General features: G+C 41.9%; 1 protein-coding gene across 4 annotated transcripts in view; it reads left to right on the top strand.

Annotated features, from left to right (window-relative positions):
• LOC126161723 (fatty-acid amide hydrolase 2-A) overlaps positions 1-17097 on the top strand; it is a 223739-nt gene that overhangs the window by 82566 nt on the left and 124076 nt on the right. For all 4 annotated transcript variants that reach the window (XR_007534948.1, XM_049917759.1, XM_049917760.1 and 1 more), the window contains one exon: positions 9995-10138. Coding sequence is in view for 3 of the 4 variants with exons in the window: in XM_049917759.1 (XP_049773716.1) it covers positions 9995-10138 (144 nt within the window). In the remaining variant the exon portion in view is untranslated. The remainder of the gene's footprint in view (positions 1-9994; positions 10139-17097) is intronic.

Genomic DNA, 17097 nt, shown 5'->3' with positions numbered 1-17097 from the left:
ATGGCTTGCTTACCGCTGCTTACAATTAAAAAAAAAGAGAGAGGAATCATCTCATTAGCAAAACAATGGCAAGAGACTGCTATTTGTTGTTACTTACACTGCTGCTTTCTTTGATAATGATCAACAAGAACCAAATAATAGACTGCGTATGATAAGACGTTCTGAACGAGAGTTTGGCAAAAATTTTTCTCCGTTTGAAAATCTTTGCAGACGCCTCTTTAGTACATTACATTCTGCACAGAAATTAGAGTAATCTTAGATTTAAAAATCTAGTCAATTGCCATGCTTGATTTCTGACTGTATCGCTATTACGCATAAGAATAATACGAATATAAACATGACATGATATGTATATTCTACCACGTTTGCTGTTGTCTCACTCTAGTTTTGTAGTTTATTAGGCAGACAGAATTTAAATGAGATAGCAGCAAACATGAAAGAATACGTGGCAAAATGTTTATATTCGTATTATTCTTATGGTGAAGAGAATACAGCAGGTGATTCACAATTCATAAAAATTCCTATTAGCAACCATCTCTTCTCACAGGTAGGAAAAAATTCAGAACGTGGAGTTGGCCATATTGACATACATCCCTAACAGTCTTGCCAGTCGGATTTTCATAGTACATTGAAACGCTGCAACATTCGAAGGTGAACAATGCGGAATTTGTATTTACTTCGATGGATAATGTATGAAAATGAAAATGCAGTGGTCGAAACTTGGGGCGGAGGAAAAAAAGCTCGTCTTCCACCTCTTTTTGGACGCAGAGGTTTTGGCGCCAGTATTTATCTTTGTGCCTGCAAAGCATGCCTATGTAGTGCTACATATATTGGACGCAGAAGTTAGTTGTGGCAGCACCTACCAACATTTTTCAGAACTTCCGCTTACTTTGCACTCAATTCAAAGCCGCAGGTGGTTTTTTGGATTACAAAAACGGGAAAAAAAGTGCGGCTTAGATTCGAGTAAATACGGTATGTTAGTGTAGTTTGTGTTTAGTGGTGTTATAAGACCTAGTATGGTATATAAGGGGCCTTAACAGTGTCAGATGTTGAAAGGTCACTAAGGAGGACACAGAGATGCAATGTTGTACTGCATGGGAATGTGACGGCAGAATACTTGTCATCGAGGTTCCAGTCGGCCACGTCGGACCACCATGAGGGAGAACTGCCATATTGTGCAACAAGCACTTTGGAACTACTTCAAATCTGCAGCTGCCATCTGAGAACAAATAATGGGCTCCCAACAACATTCTGCATCATCTTGCACCATTGATCAGAGATGAGCAACAGCCGAACAAGGGAATTACTATCATATATGTAGGCTGCCACTAACACCACAACATAAATTAGTGCACTTGAAATGATGCTATTACCAGGAAGCAAGGGTTTCTGGTGGATGGCATCACATTGTGTTGTGATGAACATGGTTTTGCATTATCGTGTATGACCATTGTCAACAAGTATGGTAGCGTCCTGGGGAGAGGTCCTATTCTTCCAATGTTTTTGAGGGGTACAGCGGTGTTACTCCTGGCATCAAGGCATAGAGAGACATCGGGTATGACTTTACATCATGGCTAATAGTGGTTGAGGGAACTCGGCTCAGTGGTATGTCAAACATTCTTGCTTGCTTGCTTACTTACTTCCTTAATTATGTACGTACTTACGTACCTACTGGTCAGTGCTACAGTCATTGTAGAACCTCGGCATCCTTTTTCAGTTGCCTTCATTTGTGTCTGTCCATTGCTTTCCTTCTTTAGTTTCTGATTCCCTTTGCTTTGAGGTCCTCTTCCATATTTTCAGTCCACATTTTCGTGAGTCTTCCTCTTCTCCTCCTCCCCTCGAGCTTTCCTGTAAACACTTTTTTAACACTCTGATTTTCTGGCGTTCTCTGTATGTGACAAGCCCATCTTGTTCTTCCTTGCTTGATTTTCACTACAATATTCATCTTTCCAAAAATTATTTAGTTTTGTGTTGGTCATTCTCCAGCTATTTTCCACTCGGGCCTCCACACATACCTTTCAAAATCTTCATTTCCTATCTAAGTAACCAGCCTTCTTCACGAGTAGTCATCACCCACCCCTCTGATCCATATTTTAATAAATATCTTAATATAGTTAAATACACTTTGATTTTTATATTCCAACTAACATTTCTGGATCTAAATATATTCTGCAATAAATAATAGCAGTGGTTTCCAAGTGCTATCCTTTCGTGAATTTCTACTGCTGTCCTATTGCCTCATTTTATTCTGAAACCTAGATACTTAAACTCTTCCACTTTTTGATGTTCTTTTCCAGTTATTTTTATTGTCTCTTTTCCATAACAACCATGATCTCACATCATACGGTTTGTTTTGCCTCCATTCCTATTCTGAGCCACTACTTCAAATGCAACAAAATTATTCTTCAAAGCTCTGATATTCCTTGCAGTTAATGCTGCCATCAGCATATGCCACAACCTAGTCCTTCCTGGATTTGTTGGCATTTGCCGAATTACCTTCTGTAGCCAGCACAGAGTTCACATCTCCCGGTCGCCACCTCTTCCCTACATAGAACTCTCCTGACACCTCTTGTTCTGTTCTGGCCTTGCAGACTGTTGCTTTCATTGTCATTTCTCTCAGCCTTTCTAACTTTAGCGGGACTCTAAAATCTTTCGTACTTTGGAAAATCTTATTCCTGTGTAGACTGTCATATGTTTGTTTACAATCAGTGTACAACTGATGAAGTTGCGTGCAACATTCATAAAACTTCTGTAGCACTTCTCTAAATTGTGAATATTAAACGCACTGTACAACAATACGAAAAGCATAGATTGCTACTTACTACATAGAGGATGTATGGGACAGGTCTTGCATCTAAGTCTATTGCAAGAATATGAGCCATGAGGCAAGTGATTGGGAGCAGGGGTGGAAAAGGGATGGACAAGGATATTTGGTGGGCGATGGTATCTCACTGTGGGATGTAGTAAGTGAGTAAGATATTCCTCATTTCAGGACACACTAAGAGGTAGTCGAAATATTGGTGGAGATTGTGATATAGTTGCTCCAGTCCTAGGTGGTACTGAATCACAAGAGAAGCGTTCCTTTGTGGCCGGACAGTGGGTATGTGGGAGGTCATTGGTGAGTGGAGAGACAAGACACAAGAAATCTGTTTCTAGACACAGTTGGGAGGGTAATTATGGTCAGTGAAGGACTCAGTGAGACCCTTATTATGTTTGGAGGGGGACTGCTTGTCACTACAGATGTGATGACCTTGGTTTACTGTGATATGGATGGAGGTACTGATGTAACCCATCCTTGACATGGAGGTCAACATTGAGGAAGGCGGCTTGTTGGGCTGAGGAGAACAAGGTGAGGCGATTGGGAGACGTGTTAAGGTTCTGGTAGAATGTGTATAGGGTGTCCTCACTCGTATCCAGATCATGAGGTTGTAATCAGTGAATCTGAATCAGTTGAGGGAGTTTGGGATTTTGTTGTTTAGGAAGGATTGCCTTAGATGGTCTGAGAATAGGTTTGTATAGGACGGTGCCATGTGGGTACACATTTCTGTACCATAGATTAGTTTGTAGGTGATGCCTTCAAAACTGTGGGTGAGGGTTTAGTTGGTCATGGTGTCCAGAAAAGAGGTTGTAGGTTTGGAGTCAGTTGGACACTGGGGAAGGTAATGTTCAGTAATGGCAAGGCTCCTCCATGACTGTGTTTTGGATCTGTTCAGGTTCCGGATTATGTCTGGTGGTGAGATGGAGTTTCTGATGTTGTGGTAAATGTAGTTGGTCTGCAAGGCAGGTTGTCAGCTATGAGAAGGTATAGGGGAGGTTTGATGGAGGCTCTTGTGGTAGAGATGGATTGTGTTAGTCCAAGGCAGGAGTAGGATGTGAAAAGGTTGGAGAGTTTTTTGAGGTGGTGTTGTGCATGCTACTCAACTGCAGGGATTACCTGGCAGAGGGACTCAGTCAGCTGTCAAATAAGTCCACCTACAAACACTGTCACAGTATCCCCACTCCAGAAATCCAGCTGGATCTCCAGTTCCTCATCAAATCCATAGGCCCATCCCAGAACCTCTACCCTGAGTCTATGTCTCTTCCCACCCTTACCTCTCCCTGCACTCCTACTGTCTACATGCTTTTGAAGCCCATAAACTCAACCACCCAGGACACCCAGTTGTGGTCAGAACTGTGCCTCTACAGAGAGAATCTCTGCTTTCATGGAACAATGCCTTCAAGCCTATTACCAGCCCACTACATAAGACACCAACCATTTCCTCCACCAATTTTTCACAGTATGTGTTCCTTTACCATCCAGTGAATTGCTCTTCATTGTCAATGCCACCTCCATCTGCATTAACATCACCAGTTCATATGGCCTTGCTGTTATTGAACACTACCTTCCTCAATGCCCGACTGACTCCAATCCATATGCTCACGTACAGTTACTGCTTATTTGAAGGCATCACCTACGAACTAATCTGTGGTGCAGAAATGGTCACCCACATGGCACCATCCCATACACACCAATTCATGGGCCATCTAGAGTAATTCTTCTTAACCACCAATTCAGAATCCAAGATCCTTTCAACTGGTCCAGATTCACTGATTACATCTTCGTGATCTGGATGAGAGTGAGGACATCTTATACACATTCCTAAAGAATTTCAACACCTTCACCCCATTCGCTTCACCTGGTCCTCCTCAGACAACAAGCCACCTCCCTTGATGTTAACCTCCACCCTAAGGGTGGTTACATTAGTACCTACATCCACATCAAACCTACAAACCACAGAAATACCTCCACTTCTGCAGCTGCTAATCATTCCATAACAAAAATGGCCCTTCTATACAACCCAGCAACCAGAGGTTATCACATCTGTAGTGACAACTGTCTCCATCCAGATATAATAAGGGTCTCACCGAGGCCTTCACAGACAGAAATTATCCTCCCAACCTTATCCAGAAACAGATTACTGGAGCATTGTCTTTCCACTCATGTATCACCTCTCAAGTTCCTATTGTATGGCCACAAAGGAACACTTCTTTCATGACTCAGTAACACCCAGTACTGGAGCAACTGTGTTAATTGTCTGCCAGATTTAGGAATACCACCACCCACCAAACCCACACAATATTCTTGTCCATCTGTACTCCACCCTTGCTTATGGCTCATGCTCTTGTAATAGATGTAGATGCAAGACCTGTCCCATAAAGGGCAGGGCTACTTTTGAAGGCACCAATGTAATCAACAAACTAAGCTACAGCAATTGTGCTGCTTTCTTCATAGGCATGACGACAAACAAGCTGTCTGTCTCCCCCCCCCCCCGTTCCCCCTCATGGTTTTTCCTGAGTTTGTGCGTGGCGCACATGGGGCCCCGACCTATTGCAGCCTTGCAGCCAATTCTTCCTTCCTGGCTGCATTTCCTTCACCCTGCCCTCCCTCACTCCCTCCCTCCCTCCCTCCCTCCCTCCCTCCCCATTGCCCCCTCCTTCCTCTCTCTCGGTGCTCTGATTTATATCGAAATGGGTATCCACCTGGTTTCCTGTATTGGTTGCAATTTTGTTCCTTCTGCCTGTTCTTTCATCCATTTTTGTGTTTAGGTCCCTGCTTGAGGTTTGACCTCCACTTCAAAATTTCCTATTTTAGTGTGAGCCATATGGGAAAGAACTCTCTCCCTTGCATCTATAGTGTGAATTCCTATGCTCCCTTCCTTCTCCTCTCCCTTCCTCACTGTAGCCCTCTCCCACCCTGCTAGGTCACCAGCACGTGTAGCCAGCCTATGTGGTGGGGCTGTTATGTGCCCATATGGCTGAGCCCCCTGACAACACAGGGATCACACTACTTATACCTGAGCTGTTCCCTCCCCATATATGCCAAAGAGTGGTTGCTTGTCTTCTTGGATTGTCGGAACTCCCGGCAGTGGCCGCTGTGCCAGACAGATCTTGCTGTGGCTGGGTGGCACTCATGGGGAGAGCCCCTGGTCAAAGTGGGTGGTATCGGGGCAGATGCTTGGTGCATGAAGCGTATCAAGCTGCAAAAATCAGACTGTTCTCAGATAGCTGTCCCTTCAAATGGTGAAGGCTCATTGAATGCTGCTTCATATGACCTGACAACCTTCCCTTCCCTGGCTACACCATGGGAGGAGGGCTAGCTTGCTGTCTTGGGATGAAACCCTTTCCCTGCTACCTCATCTGTACTAGGACGGATGAGGACACATTCACAGCCGCAAAGCCATTGTTTTTTGTGGAAAATATTGAGGACAAGTTTGGTGAAGTGGAGTCTCTTAGTAAGCTTCGGTCGGGCTCCATGTTGATCTAAGCTGCTGCTTCCACCCTATCCACACCTCTTTATGCTTGTGATTGTCTTGGCAATGTCCCAGTGCCTATTACTCCTAACCAGTCTCTGAATATGGCCCAGGGAGTGATTTTTCGGAGGGATCTCATCCTGCAAACTGACGAGGAACTCCGGGTTAATATGGAGTGGCGTGGCATTCATTTTGTTCGACATGTGCAGAAGGGTCACAAAGACAACCGCATCGATACTGGTGCCTTCATTCTGGCTTTTGAGGGGGATACCCTCCTGGAGAAGGTCAAGGCTATGTGTTACAGATGTGACGTGAAGCTGTACTTTCCTCCACCTATGCAGTGCCTTTGGTGCTTGCATTTTGGGCATATGTCTTCCCGCTGTACGGCGGACCCTCCATGAGGGAAGCCCCTGTGTTCCGCCACCTGTGTGTGTCACTTGTGCTGATCACTAGTCCCCCCGCTCGCCAGATTGCCCAGCATACAAGAGAGAATAGAAGATCCAAGAATACAAGTCCCTGGGTCGCCTGTCTTATGCAGAGGATCGCCAAAAGTATGAGAGACTCCATACAATGTCACTATCTTCAACTTTTGCCTCTGTTACTTTATTTTCTCCCCCTACCTCTTCCTTACCCCAGCCCTGTCCTCTTCTCCCCCCCTCCCCCTCCCTCTCCTCCTCGCACTCCCCCTCCCCTTCCCCTGCAGTTCCCAAGACCTTCCATCCAGGGGCCATTCTCCCTCATTTCCCCTCTCTGGCCGAAGAAGTGCCCTCTTCTTCGGCACCTGCCCCTGCCAGTGATCGGTCTTCCTCCCGGGACCCCTCACCGCGGCGTCTCTCAGGCCGGATGACTCCTACCATCACTTGGCCACAGGATGAACTATCTGTGCACCCCAAGGTTGCCCACTCTCTTTTGGTTCGAGATATTGCCGACGCCTGTACTCCCTCTCTACTCTGCCCTCTTCCACCTCTGAAGGAGAAGAAGAAGAAACTTAAGTCCTAAGACAAGTGCCCCCCCCCAACCCAGCTGCCCTCAGAGGTGCCATCTCCCCCCTCGCAATTTCAGTCTAACATCTTATTTATGGGTATCACCTCATTCTTGTCGGTGACGACTACTGATAGAGTGCCATGACTTCCTCTTGGCTTCTTTATGTGTAACCCGGAGTCTCGCCACACGATTATCCAGTGGAATTGCAATGGATACTATTGTCACCTACAGCAAATGCAACGTCTTGTCTCCTCCTAGTCTGCTTTCTGTCTTGTTCTTCAAGAAACGCATTTCCGTGATGACCACTCTCCAACATTTTGTGGTTATTTGGCATTTTGTAGGAACCTTGCCAGCCCCAGGGTAGTCATTAGTGACTGGATCCCCCTAAATACCAACCTGGAAGCAATAGTGGTTAGAGTGCAAACGACTGTGGCAGTCACCATTTGCAATGTCTACCTCCCTCCAGGCAGGCCACTTCCTTACATTGCACTGTATACCTTAATCCAGCAACTCCTGCCCCCATTTCTCCTCCTTAGGGACTTCAATGCCCGCCACCCACTGTAGGGTAGTGTCACTTCAATGGGTAGTGGTCCCCTACTAGTGTCCTGGGGAGAGGCCCTATTCTTCCTATGTTTTTGAAGAGCACAGTGGTGTTATTCCTGGCCTCAATTTGTCTCTCCTCAGTGACGATTCCCCTACCCACTTCAGTGCCGTTTTGGCACCTTACTGCTACTGATTTCACAATGTCCTCCCCTGCCCTCGTGGCTTCTCTACATTTGTCATCCCATGATAACCTTCGTGACAGTGACCACTTTTCGGTGATTCTGTCATTACCTCGCTGCTGCCAGGCATACAGGCCCCCACATTGGGCATTCCACAGAGCCAGTTGGTTTTATATATGCGTGCTCTGCACTTCGACACCTCCCTCTCGAGTTCCATTGATGCAGTTGTGCAAGGCATCTCTGCTTCTATTCTTCATGCTGCTGGCACTGGTGTCCCCCTATCCACAGGTCCCCCTCATTGTCGACTGGAACCGTGGTGGACCGAGAATGTCGCATTTGCTGTCCAGGACCACCTATGTGTGCTGCAGAGATTTAAGTGACACCCTTCAGAGATCAACCTCCTCGCTTTTAAGTGTCTCCATGCTAAGGCTCGTTACCTTATTAAGGAGAGTAAAAAGGAATGCTGGGAGCTCTACGTTCCTCCCTGCAGATGTATGCCTCTTCATCGCAGGTTTGGTCTGAGCTCCGTAGCCTTCTGGGCCTCCAGCGGCAGTCAACTGCCGAGGGTCTTAACCTCTGAGGTGCTCTGCACACTGATCCTTTGGTCCTCTCAGAACAACTTGCGACACACTTTGCAACACCCCCTGGAATGCTGGTCGTTAATGACACCACAACAGGTCAAATCACCTGACTGACATACATATTTGCAGTCATTGTGTTTGGAATAACCACTAGAGTGCTCCTGCTGTCATATGATATTGCACTCCAGACCATAACTCCAGGTGTAGGTCCAGTGTGTCTAGGCCCCAGGCAGGGTGGTTGCCAGCTCTCACCTGGCCTCCTCCTAACCAACATACGGTCGTCACTGGTACTGAGGCACCGATAACCTCAATGTAGCGCCCGTCCACCCCAAAAAGAACAAAACAACTGGCACTGGTGCTTTCCAGCTTTCATCAGAAAATACAACAGGCTTTCACTCCACCCTCAAATGAGCTCTCACTTGACACTACTGAAGTTACAAATGGTAGTGGCTTGGGGTCAGTGGAATGGATGCTACAGGACATCAGGCTTGGAGCATTCCTTGAAGTAATTTATTTATAACAGTTCCTTGTGTCATTGTGGTGCCAACTGCTGCTCGAATTGTTGCTGCAAATGCAGTACGATGCACCACAGCTATACAATGATCACGACGGTCTTCTCTCTCGGTAGTGCCAAGTGACAGTCTCCTTGGACAATGATGCCAGCAGTCATGTACAGTGGCTACAGTACTGCCAAGTCTTTTTGAAGTATCATGTCCAATCTAAAAGGTAACTAATGCTCACGACTGTTACAGCGTGTGTTTAAAGGAAACCTGATTTGCATCATCATAGTTGGCACTACCAGTGCAAAATTTTAATAGACGTCATATTTCAGTTATAGAAATGTGCCTACCAACTTTCGTTTATCTTGCACAACTCCTTTTTTGTGTTGGAATTTTTTCCATTGTATAGCCACAGGCATTACACAAACACTTGGTTACTTTCAAATACAAAACAAAATGTGCCCCCATATCTACTCTTCAAATATAATACTGTTGTGGGACAATTCGTTGAAGATGATTCTGCATATGATTTGATAGAGACTTTTTAATTAGATCTCATATTGTATCACAACCTACTGAAGCAATTCTGAACCACTGTTACTGCTGCTGTTTTTGTCATTTGTAGGTATGGTTTACCTCTCATTTTGATTTGTGATGATGATATGTTTACTTTTCATTTTATCTTATCTTTTTTCTATACATTTTCATAATAATCTTTATTTCTTCATGCCATAAAATTAAATATAGGAATTGGAGTCACCATCGAGTGCACTGTTTAAGCCGCTTTGTTTACTACTACATACCAGGCACAGTTTGTTAATTAGTTTCTCCCACATTTTTACTTCAAAAGTTTTATCATTATTGATGTTTTGTTGACATTGTTTTAACAATTTATAATTTAATCTCATTTGTTTCAGGTGAATTATGATAAAATGAAATTCTATTACATGGAAAGTGATGGTGGTTCACCTGTAGTTTCTCCTGTACATCCAGAAATAAAAGATGTTTTACTAAAAGCTGTGAGTCATTTTGAAAGAGCATATAACATAAAAGCACAAAAGGTAATATCTAACAGAGCTTACTTTATTTACTAAGGCTACTTTTCTCTTTTAGTTGTGGCAATTGCTCTAAATGTAAACTCTGTAAGTTGATGGGATGTAGCTGAAGAGATTTATGATCTATAATACAACAGAAAAAGGAGTGGGGAAAGATTTTCATATTATATTGAAACATTTTGTTACTTATTGGTTTGGTTTGCTGACAGTTAAATATTTAAGAATGGTAATATTAATTTATTAGCTGCCTACAAATGTAAAGTTTGTGGAGAAAGCACTGTGAGACATAATGATGTGTCTGTCATACAAAAATATAAAATAGTAACAGTACCACTAGAGTCTTCTTCAAAAACACACACACACACACACACACACACACACACACACACACACACACACACACACGTGCCCCCCCCCCCCCCCCCCCACACACACACACCTCATACGCATGACTGCAGTCTCAGGCAACTGAAGCGACACTGCGAGCAGCAACACCAGTGCATGATGAGAGTGCCGACTGGGTGGGGGTAAGGAGGAGGCTGGGGAGGAGAGAGGGAGGGATTGTAGAATAGGGGTGGAGGACAATGCAGTATCGCTGGGGAGCACACAGGGATGAGGTGGAGAGAGGGTAGGGCAGCTGTGTGCAGTTGGGAGGTTAGACAGAGGGCAGGGGAGATATGGGAAGGGGGAGGGGGTTTAGCAGAAAAGGAGAGCAGAAACAAGACTGGGTGTGTTGGTGGAATGAGGGCTTTGTAGTGCTGTAATGGGAACAGGGAAGGGGCTGGATGGGTGAGACAATGACTAATGAAGGTTGAGGCCATAAAAATAGGAAATAAGAGACTTCCTTTCTGGGTACTTGAATAAGTGCCAATACCACTCTGATATTCATTTAATAGAGTTAATAATTAATGTCAAAGGGAAAATTTACTTAAGAAAATGGAAAATTACAAGGAGACAGACTGGCTGGCGATTTCTAGGTCTCCAGGAGGCAAAATTCCTTGCACTTAGACAGAAATATGTAACGTATAAAACAGTAATGCTAGCTTGTGGTACTCAATGTTCCTTCCTCAGGGAGGAATGTGACGTCAGTTGGTTATGTGTGAAAAGTGGGGCACGTCTTAACATACTCTAGGAAAGATGGAACCACCTGTTGTGAGGATGAGAAAGTGTCTGAGAGAGTAGGTTGTTAAAAATGGATGTATTAAAAGAGGAAGTGAAATTAAAGGTAGACAGAATAATGTAGTTAAAAAATAGGAAGAGAGGAGAGGGGGGGAGGGTGAATGAAAGTAAATATTAAATAGTAATTAAATTCTACCAAATCTGAAAAGAGGTGAGGAATGTTGTTAACATAGACGGAGTGGAAGAGGAACATAGGTGAAAGGAACTGTTTGTGAGCTGGGAACGGTGGATTTTATAGCAGCGGTAGTGTTGAAAGCAGAAAAAAATTTTTGGTTCCTTTCACCTATTAAACAACCATTTCAGCTAGTTCTAACAACTTCCGCTTTATTTCCATTTCTGTTTTTCCCACATCACTGATCATTTTTAGCCGCTTCCCACAGGTTTTAACGTCATTATTTCTTCGTCAGACAATTGTTAGCCTCATTTTCATAATCTGCCACCACAAAACCACTCCTTTCAATACATTAACATGCAGTTTTTTTTGAAATTTTCCCGAATTTCTCCACCCTTTAACGTGTTTTGGAGGCAACACAACCATCTAACCTTTGTGCACATCATTGTTTACCAACCCAAGTTCACCACAGGATCAACATAGCTCAGCTCTAACCAACAGTTTTTAGACTTTTTTCACACCATATCTCCAGTTGCTTTCTAGTTCACCTTTATCTCTCCCCATATATTTTTATTTTCACTCCTTACCCTCTCCCTTAAAACCCATATCCTTTCGTCTTTCCCTCTCCTTCCCTCTTTCCTGATGAAGCAACCGTGCGTTGCGAAAACTTGAAATTTGTGTGTGTGTTTGTGTTTATTATTGTCTCTATAGACGTACCAACACTTTCGTTTGGTAAGTTACAGAATCTTTGTTTTTAGATATTTTTTCCCCACGGGGAATATTTCCCTCTATTATATATATAATCTTCTTCACATTCACTCATATTCCTTTCATAATAAATGTTCTTCAGCTTTATCCACCTTAATTTTTCATCATATTTGTTAAACTTCATTTACCTATGTGGCCACTGTATATCCCTTTTCAACATTACAACATGCCTTTTCCTGACCACTACACTTTAGCTTCCAATTTATTTTTACATATTCCAACAGGATATTCCTTTCTATCTGCCATTATTTTAACTGATACATTAATGCTTCCTACACTTCCACATACCATGGAATAACTTACCATATTACTAAAGTCAATCCTTACTGTCAACTTTCAGCAGGATAATGCACCCTTTTTCTACTTTCCCTTTACATCATCACCTTTGTACCTCAATTATTTTCCTATATCAACATACTTATATTGTCACTTCACTCAATTACAATTTGACCCCTGTTTCTGTCACCATAAAACTTATTTGTCATAAGACACCATAATGCCCTCTGGGACTCTCAAACACTTTATCTTCTGTGATAGAGAAGAAAATTAAAGGTGATAGGTTCAGCTCAGAATGACAGAAGAGGAAGATTGTCAGTGCAAAAAGAAACTGAAATAGCATTGTCAATAACATGAGCACCTGGTGTTTGTCAAACACCTAGCATTGCATAGGTTGCAGCGCCCTCTGAGGCCTCTAATTTTAGCTCACATCTAACTCTGGCATCTCTCTTACTTTTTGCTCTATTTTTTCTTGTACCACGTTCATTTCCTCAGGGTCCACTCGCACATCATCCCCATACTCATTGTAGCCGTCCAAATCTTCCATTCTTATACAATACCTTATTGGTATACTGGCTACTCCGTCTTTGGTTAAATTATTTTTTTTAAAAAAATGATACAACCACATCCTTCCCGTTTATTTCAAAATTACTACATTTTCGTTAAAATGTAACCTCCCTTTGTACTAGTTACAGAAATCTATTCCATTTAGCATTTTTATACATAGATCAGGGATTATATGGAAGTTATGGAGTACTTACACACCATTTATTTCTACTGGCAACTGAACTTCATATTTAACAGGTTTTTTTAAAACTTTTCCTGTAGCTGCAATTATCTGCATCCCCATTACTGGCATTATTACAAGGTCATTTCTATTTGGAAACAATTCTAACCAAATTTTACTCACAGCACATAAACAGGGTGTATACAACCCGGGACAACTGGGAGATCTGGGAAAAACATGGGAATTTTTCATCTGGTAGGAAACTGGGAAAATCCCAGGATTTTTTTAGAATTCCGGGAATTTTTCATTGTTTTAGTTTTCTGTTAAATTTTTGTAATTTTGACTGGTAAGAACCAATACTCCAGCAAGGGATATTACTGTACATCGCTACTGCAGAATAATACTTCAACAATAAAACATAAACGAGAGAAAAAAAACAAAAATAACTTAAATTGCAAAGGAAATGTTCCATATACAACAATGACACACAGTGCTCATGCAAGCGTCTGCCAACAGCAAATTGTGTCAAAGGCTTTAGGAAGACAATGCAATGCTTCATAGCAACAAATTGCCTCCAGTGAGCATGATGTCACAACTGTTTACTAGTTTACATTAGATTCGTTTCAGCAGTTAAGAGCGGGCTCATGCGCATGCACAGTTGATTTGCGTTTGAGTAGTAGATTCTCCCGCTTCTGTCTAGAGGAATGCGGCTGTTGGTTGTGCAAGCAGTCCCAGCAAGCAGCTAGATGCTACCGGGAAAAGGGGGCACCAAATTCATATTCTTGAGGAAAAAAACTTGTTTCAGAAAGCATCTAGCATCCAGCGCACGTTTGTCTATAAATTATTCATATGATTTTGAAACACTTCCCTGTTGGTTTTTGAACATTTTTGAACACATTTTAAGTTCATTTCTGACTGAAACATAAGTTGATTTTGAATGCATGCATAGTTTGTGATTTCTCTGTCAGGAGAATCCTCATCGCATCTAGAAATAAACTTTCTGCAGACAAAAGGGGATGGGGCTATAAGAGCTGAGCGGAGTAAAGCCGAATGGATGAATGCCAATAGCTGTCATATTGGGTTTGCGAATGATCAGCGTTGTTATAATTACTAGCGAAATCTATAGATTCAGACTACCAGAATGAAAATATACGACTGACACGAATAACAGGTTAGGAAGAGTACGTATTATCTTCTTGGTGTATCCAAGAAAATGAAATTCTGACAGAAAATTTTTGGCCAGATCACTACACTAGTAAGGACCAGGTGTACAGTCCCCGGCTAGCAGCCGGTTAAGTTCTATTCTGGAGGTAATGCAGAAAATGTGTTGTACGAACACGTAATAACGCCTAACCGGAAAATAATCGCGGGATAACTAATCCTGTGATCCTGGCAGGGTTAGTGAAGTTAATCGGCGAACAAATTTTGACAGTGGCAGGAATAGCTGCAGAATTGATGATGGCAAGATTGATTGTTAGATCGAGGAAGGAGAAGAAACAGGGACATCACACAAATTATGGATGAATAAGAAGATTCCAAATTTATATAAATATTTCGTAATACTACTTTTCGATCTCATGCTTGAGAAACTGGTGCATACGAATGAAATGTGAAACTATTTCCTAACATAAAGCTTTTTGCTTGTAGTAGGCCTAATAGTCATTTGATATTGATACTTCATGAATTATATTCTGTCATGTTATAAAAATGGCCATTTGTGCCAAAACAGTCTTGTTTATTTGGTGTGTTACAAAATTGCTGCCATATTAGAAAGGCCTATTTTGTTTTATCTAACAGACAGTGACAAAATATACGTAATCAGATCGAGAAACCACACCAGTCTTGGGGTATTATTTGTGTTGACAGCTTTTTCAGTATTAGATAACGACATTTTGATTTTTCATGTAGCAAAATGTTTGACGAACTTTGATGAAGTAATAGATCCTTTCGCAGAAAGGAAAATACGCCATGTATAGTTGTAGCAAGATTAGAGAGAAAAAAATGCTAGGAGCTAAGGATTGAAGAAACGTCTAATTTCTTGCTTATCTCTTGTCTTTATTGGTTTTATGTATCCTATATTTAATTTTATGTCACACAAAACAGCAAGTTATTAGCTAATAGGCAATAAAGAGTGCAAATTTTCTGAAGAGTTCTTGTTCTCCCGATTACAGATAATCCCATCTGCTATTAATTGCGAGATTTTTGTTTAAGAGGGGCAGGCTGTCAAACCGGCCGACTGGGAGCAGGAGGGGCACCACAGGACATTTCAGTTTCCACTGTCCTGAACGTAGTTTGATGGCATCCATTACAATATATATACGTTTCAAATGCACAGAGCGAAATACAGTGACGTGCGGTAGAAGAAAGCTTTATGAAGCTTTTGGCATACTTAAGACCAAATGATATGTCTTACATTACCTTCAACACATATGTTTTATGTTTCAGACTTTTCAGAAAAATGTGTGCTACAAGATGAACATATTTTTGAAAATTAGATTTTTTTTAGTATTGACCCGGTTCACAAATGTGATGCGCTGAGCAGTCTGAGTTAAAGTGGGTAGTCTTGACGTGACCAGTGTTTACATTTAGTGATTTTGCTGTTGCCCCTTTGTTTACTCTCATGTCAAATGAAAACAAAACTGATGTCTGTGGCCGGGAACTATCAAGTGAGTTAAGGAGCTATCAAGTGAATTAAAATACATTCACATAATTACAGAAGGTTAAAATATGTCATTAGTTTCCACCTTTCCAACAGTCAAGCATTAATCACCTTGCAGAACAATGAAGTTATTTTTGTCTGTTTGCTAAAGAAATTTGACTTTTATTACCCTTTTCCACAGAAGCAGTCAATGTATTTGAAACAAATGTTTAATTCCACAGTACTGGCTAGTATCAACTGTTCGCTGCATTTCAAGTGCACGTTTTATTTTCGAGAATGTATGGCATTATGCCATAATAAAGAACAAAACATGATATAATACAGTACTGGTGCTCCAAGAAAACTTTCATCCTGAAAACCACACTGAAAAGCTTAATGTCAGATCGAGGTCTACTTCATTGGGAATCTGGACATAAGAATGTGCACTTTAAGTATGCACTTTAAATGTGCACATTTTAATATGGTTTATGAAATTCCGATGCTCTTGGAGTATTCTGTGATGTCTTGTTTCTTTTATGACATAATGTATGACCTTTCAATGTTTTACTTGTATGTGCATACGGGCTTCCTATGTCACGATAACTGCACAAGCGCGGTGTCGCCTGTTATCTGCCCTCTCTTGCAACGGCTGAAAACAACCTATTTCTATCAGGTCGTGGGAAAATATTACGAATGGTGGTTTGAAAAGTGTTACTTACAAAGTAAATAACCTTTTACATAAGTTGAACTATGTGCAAGAATGTACCATGAATTTATTGAATCACAGAGCGTTTGACTCTCATTTAAAAATCAACTCTTTGATGATGAACCCTGAAGATCAGACATTTATGACATTACTATAAATTTTACTGGCACATTTGTTTGATATACGTATCTTAAAGTGTAACATGCATAAGAAAGATCAACATTATATGCGAAAGCTTAGCTTCTCTTGCAGCTTATTAACCTTAGAGACCAATATTATATGTGAAAGGTTTGCTTTTCTTGTAGCAACATTTATGTATATTAATTTAAACTATTAACTTTTAGTGATTGTGTGTTCATGCTACTTAACAGTGACGTTGCTGTTGGCTGACTACATCATGTGTCCTATGCTCTGAATATCTGCTGTTATCGGCTGGCGAGATCAAGTGACATGAGCTATGACCGGCTTACAAAAGCGCATCACAATCTTGATTTCAATTATTTGGAAAGTAACAAGTGGTGTGTGGTGGAATCCCAATATATACTTTCGTAATATGAAA

The sequence above is a fragment of the Schistocerca cancellata genome, chromosome 2, assembly GCF_023864275.1.
Source record: "Schistocerca cancellata isolate TAMUIC-IGC-003103 chromosome 2, iqSchCanc2.1, whole genome shotgun sequence".
Taxonomy (NCBI): Eukaryota; Metazoa; Arthropoda; class Insecta; order Orthoptera; family Acrididae; genus Schistocerca; species Schistocerca cancellata.
Note: the sequence above shows the minus strand (reverse complement) of the source record. Positions and strands in the feature narration are given on the sequence as shown.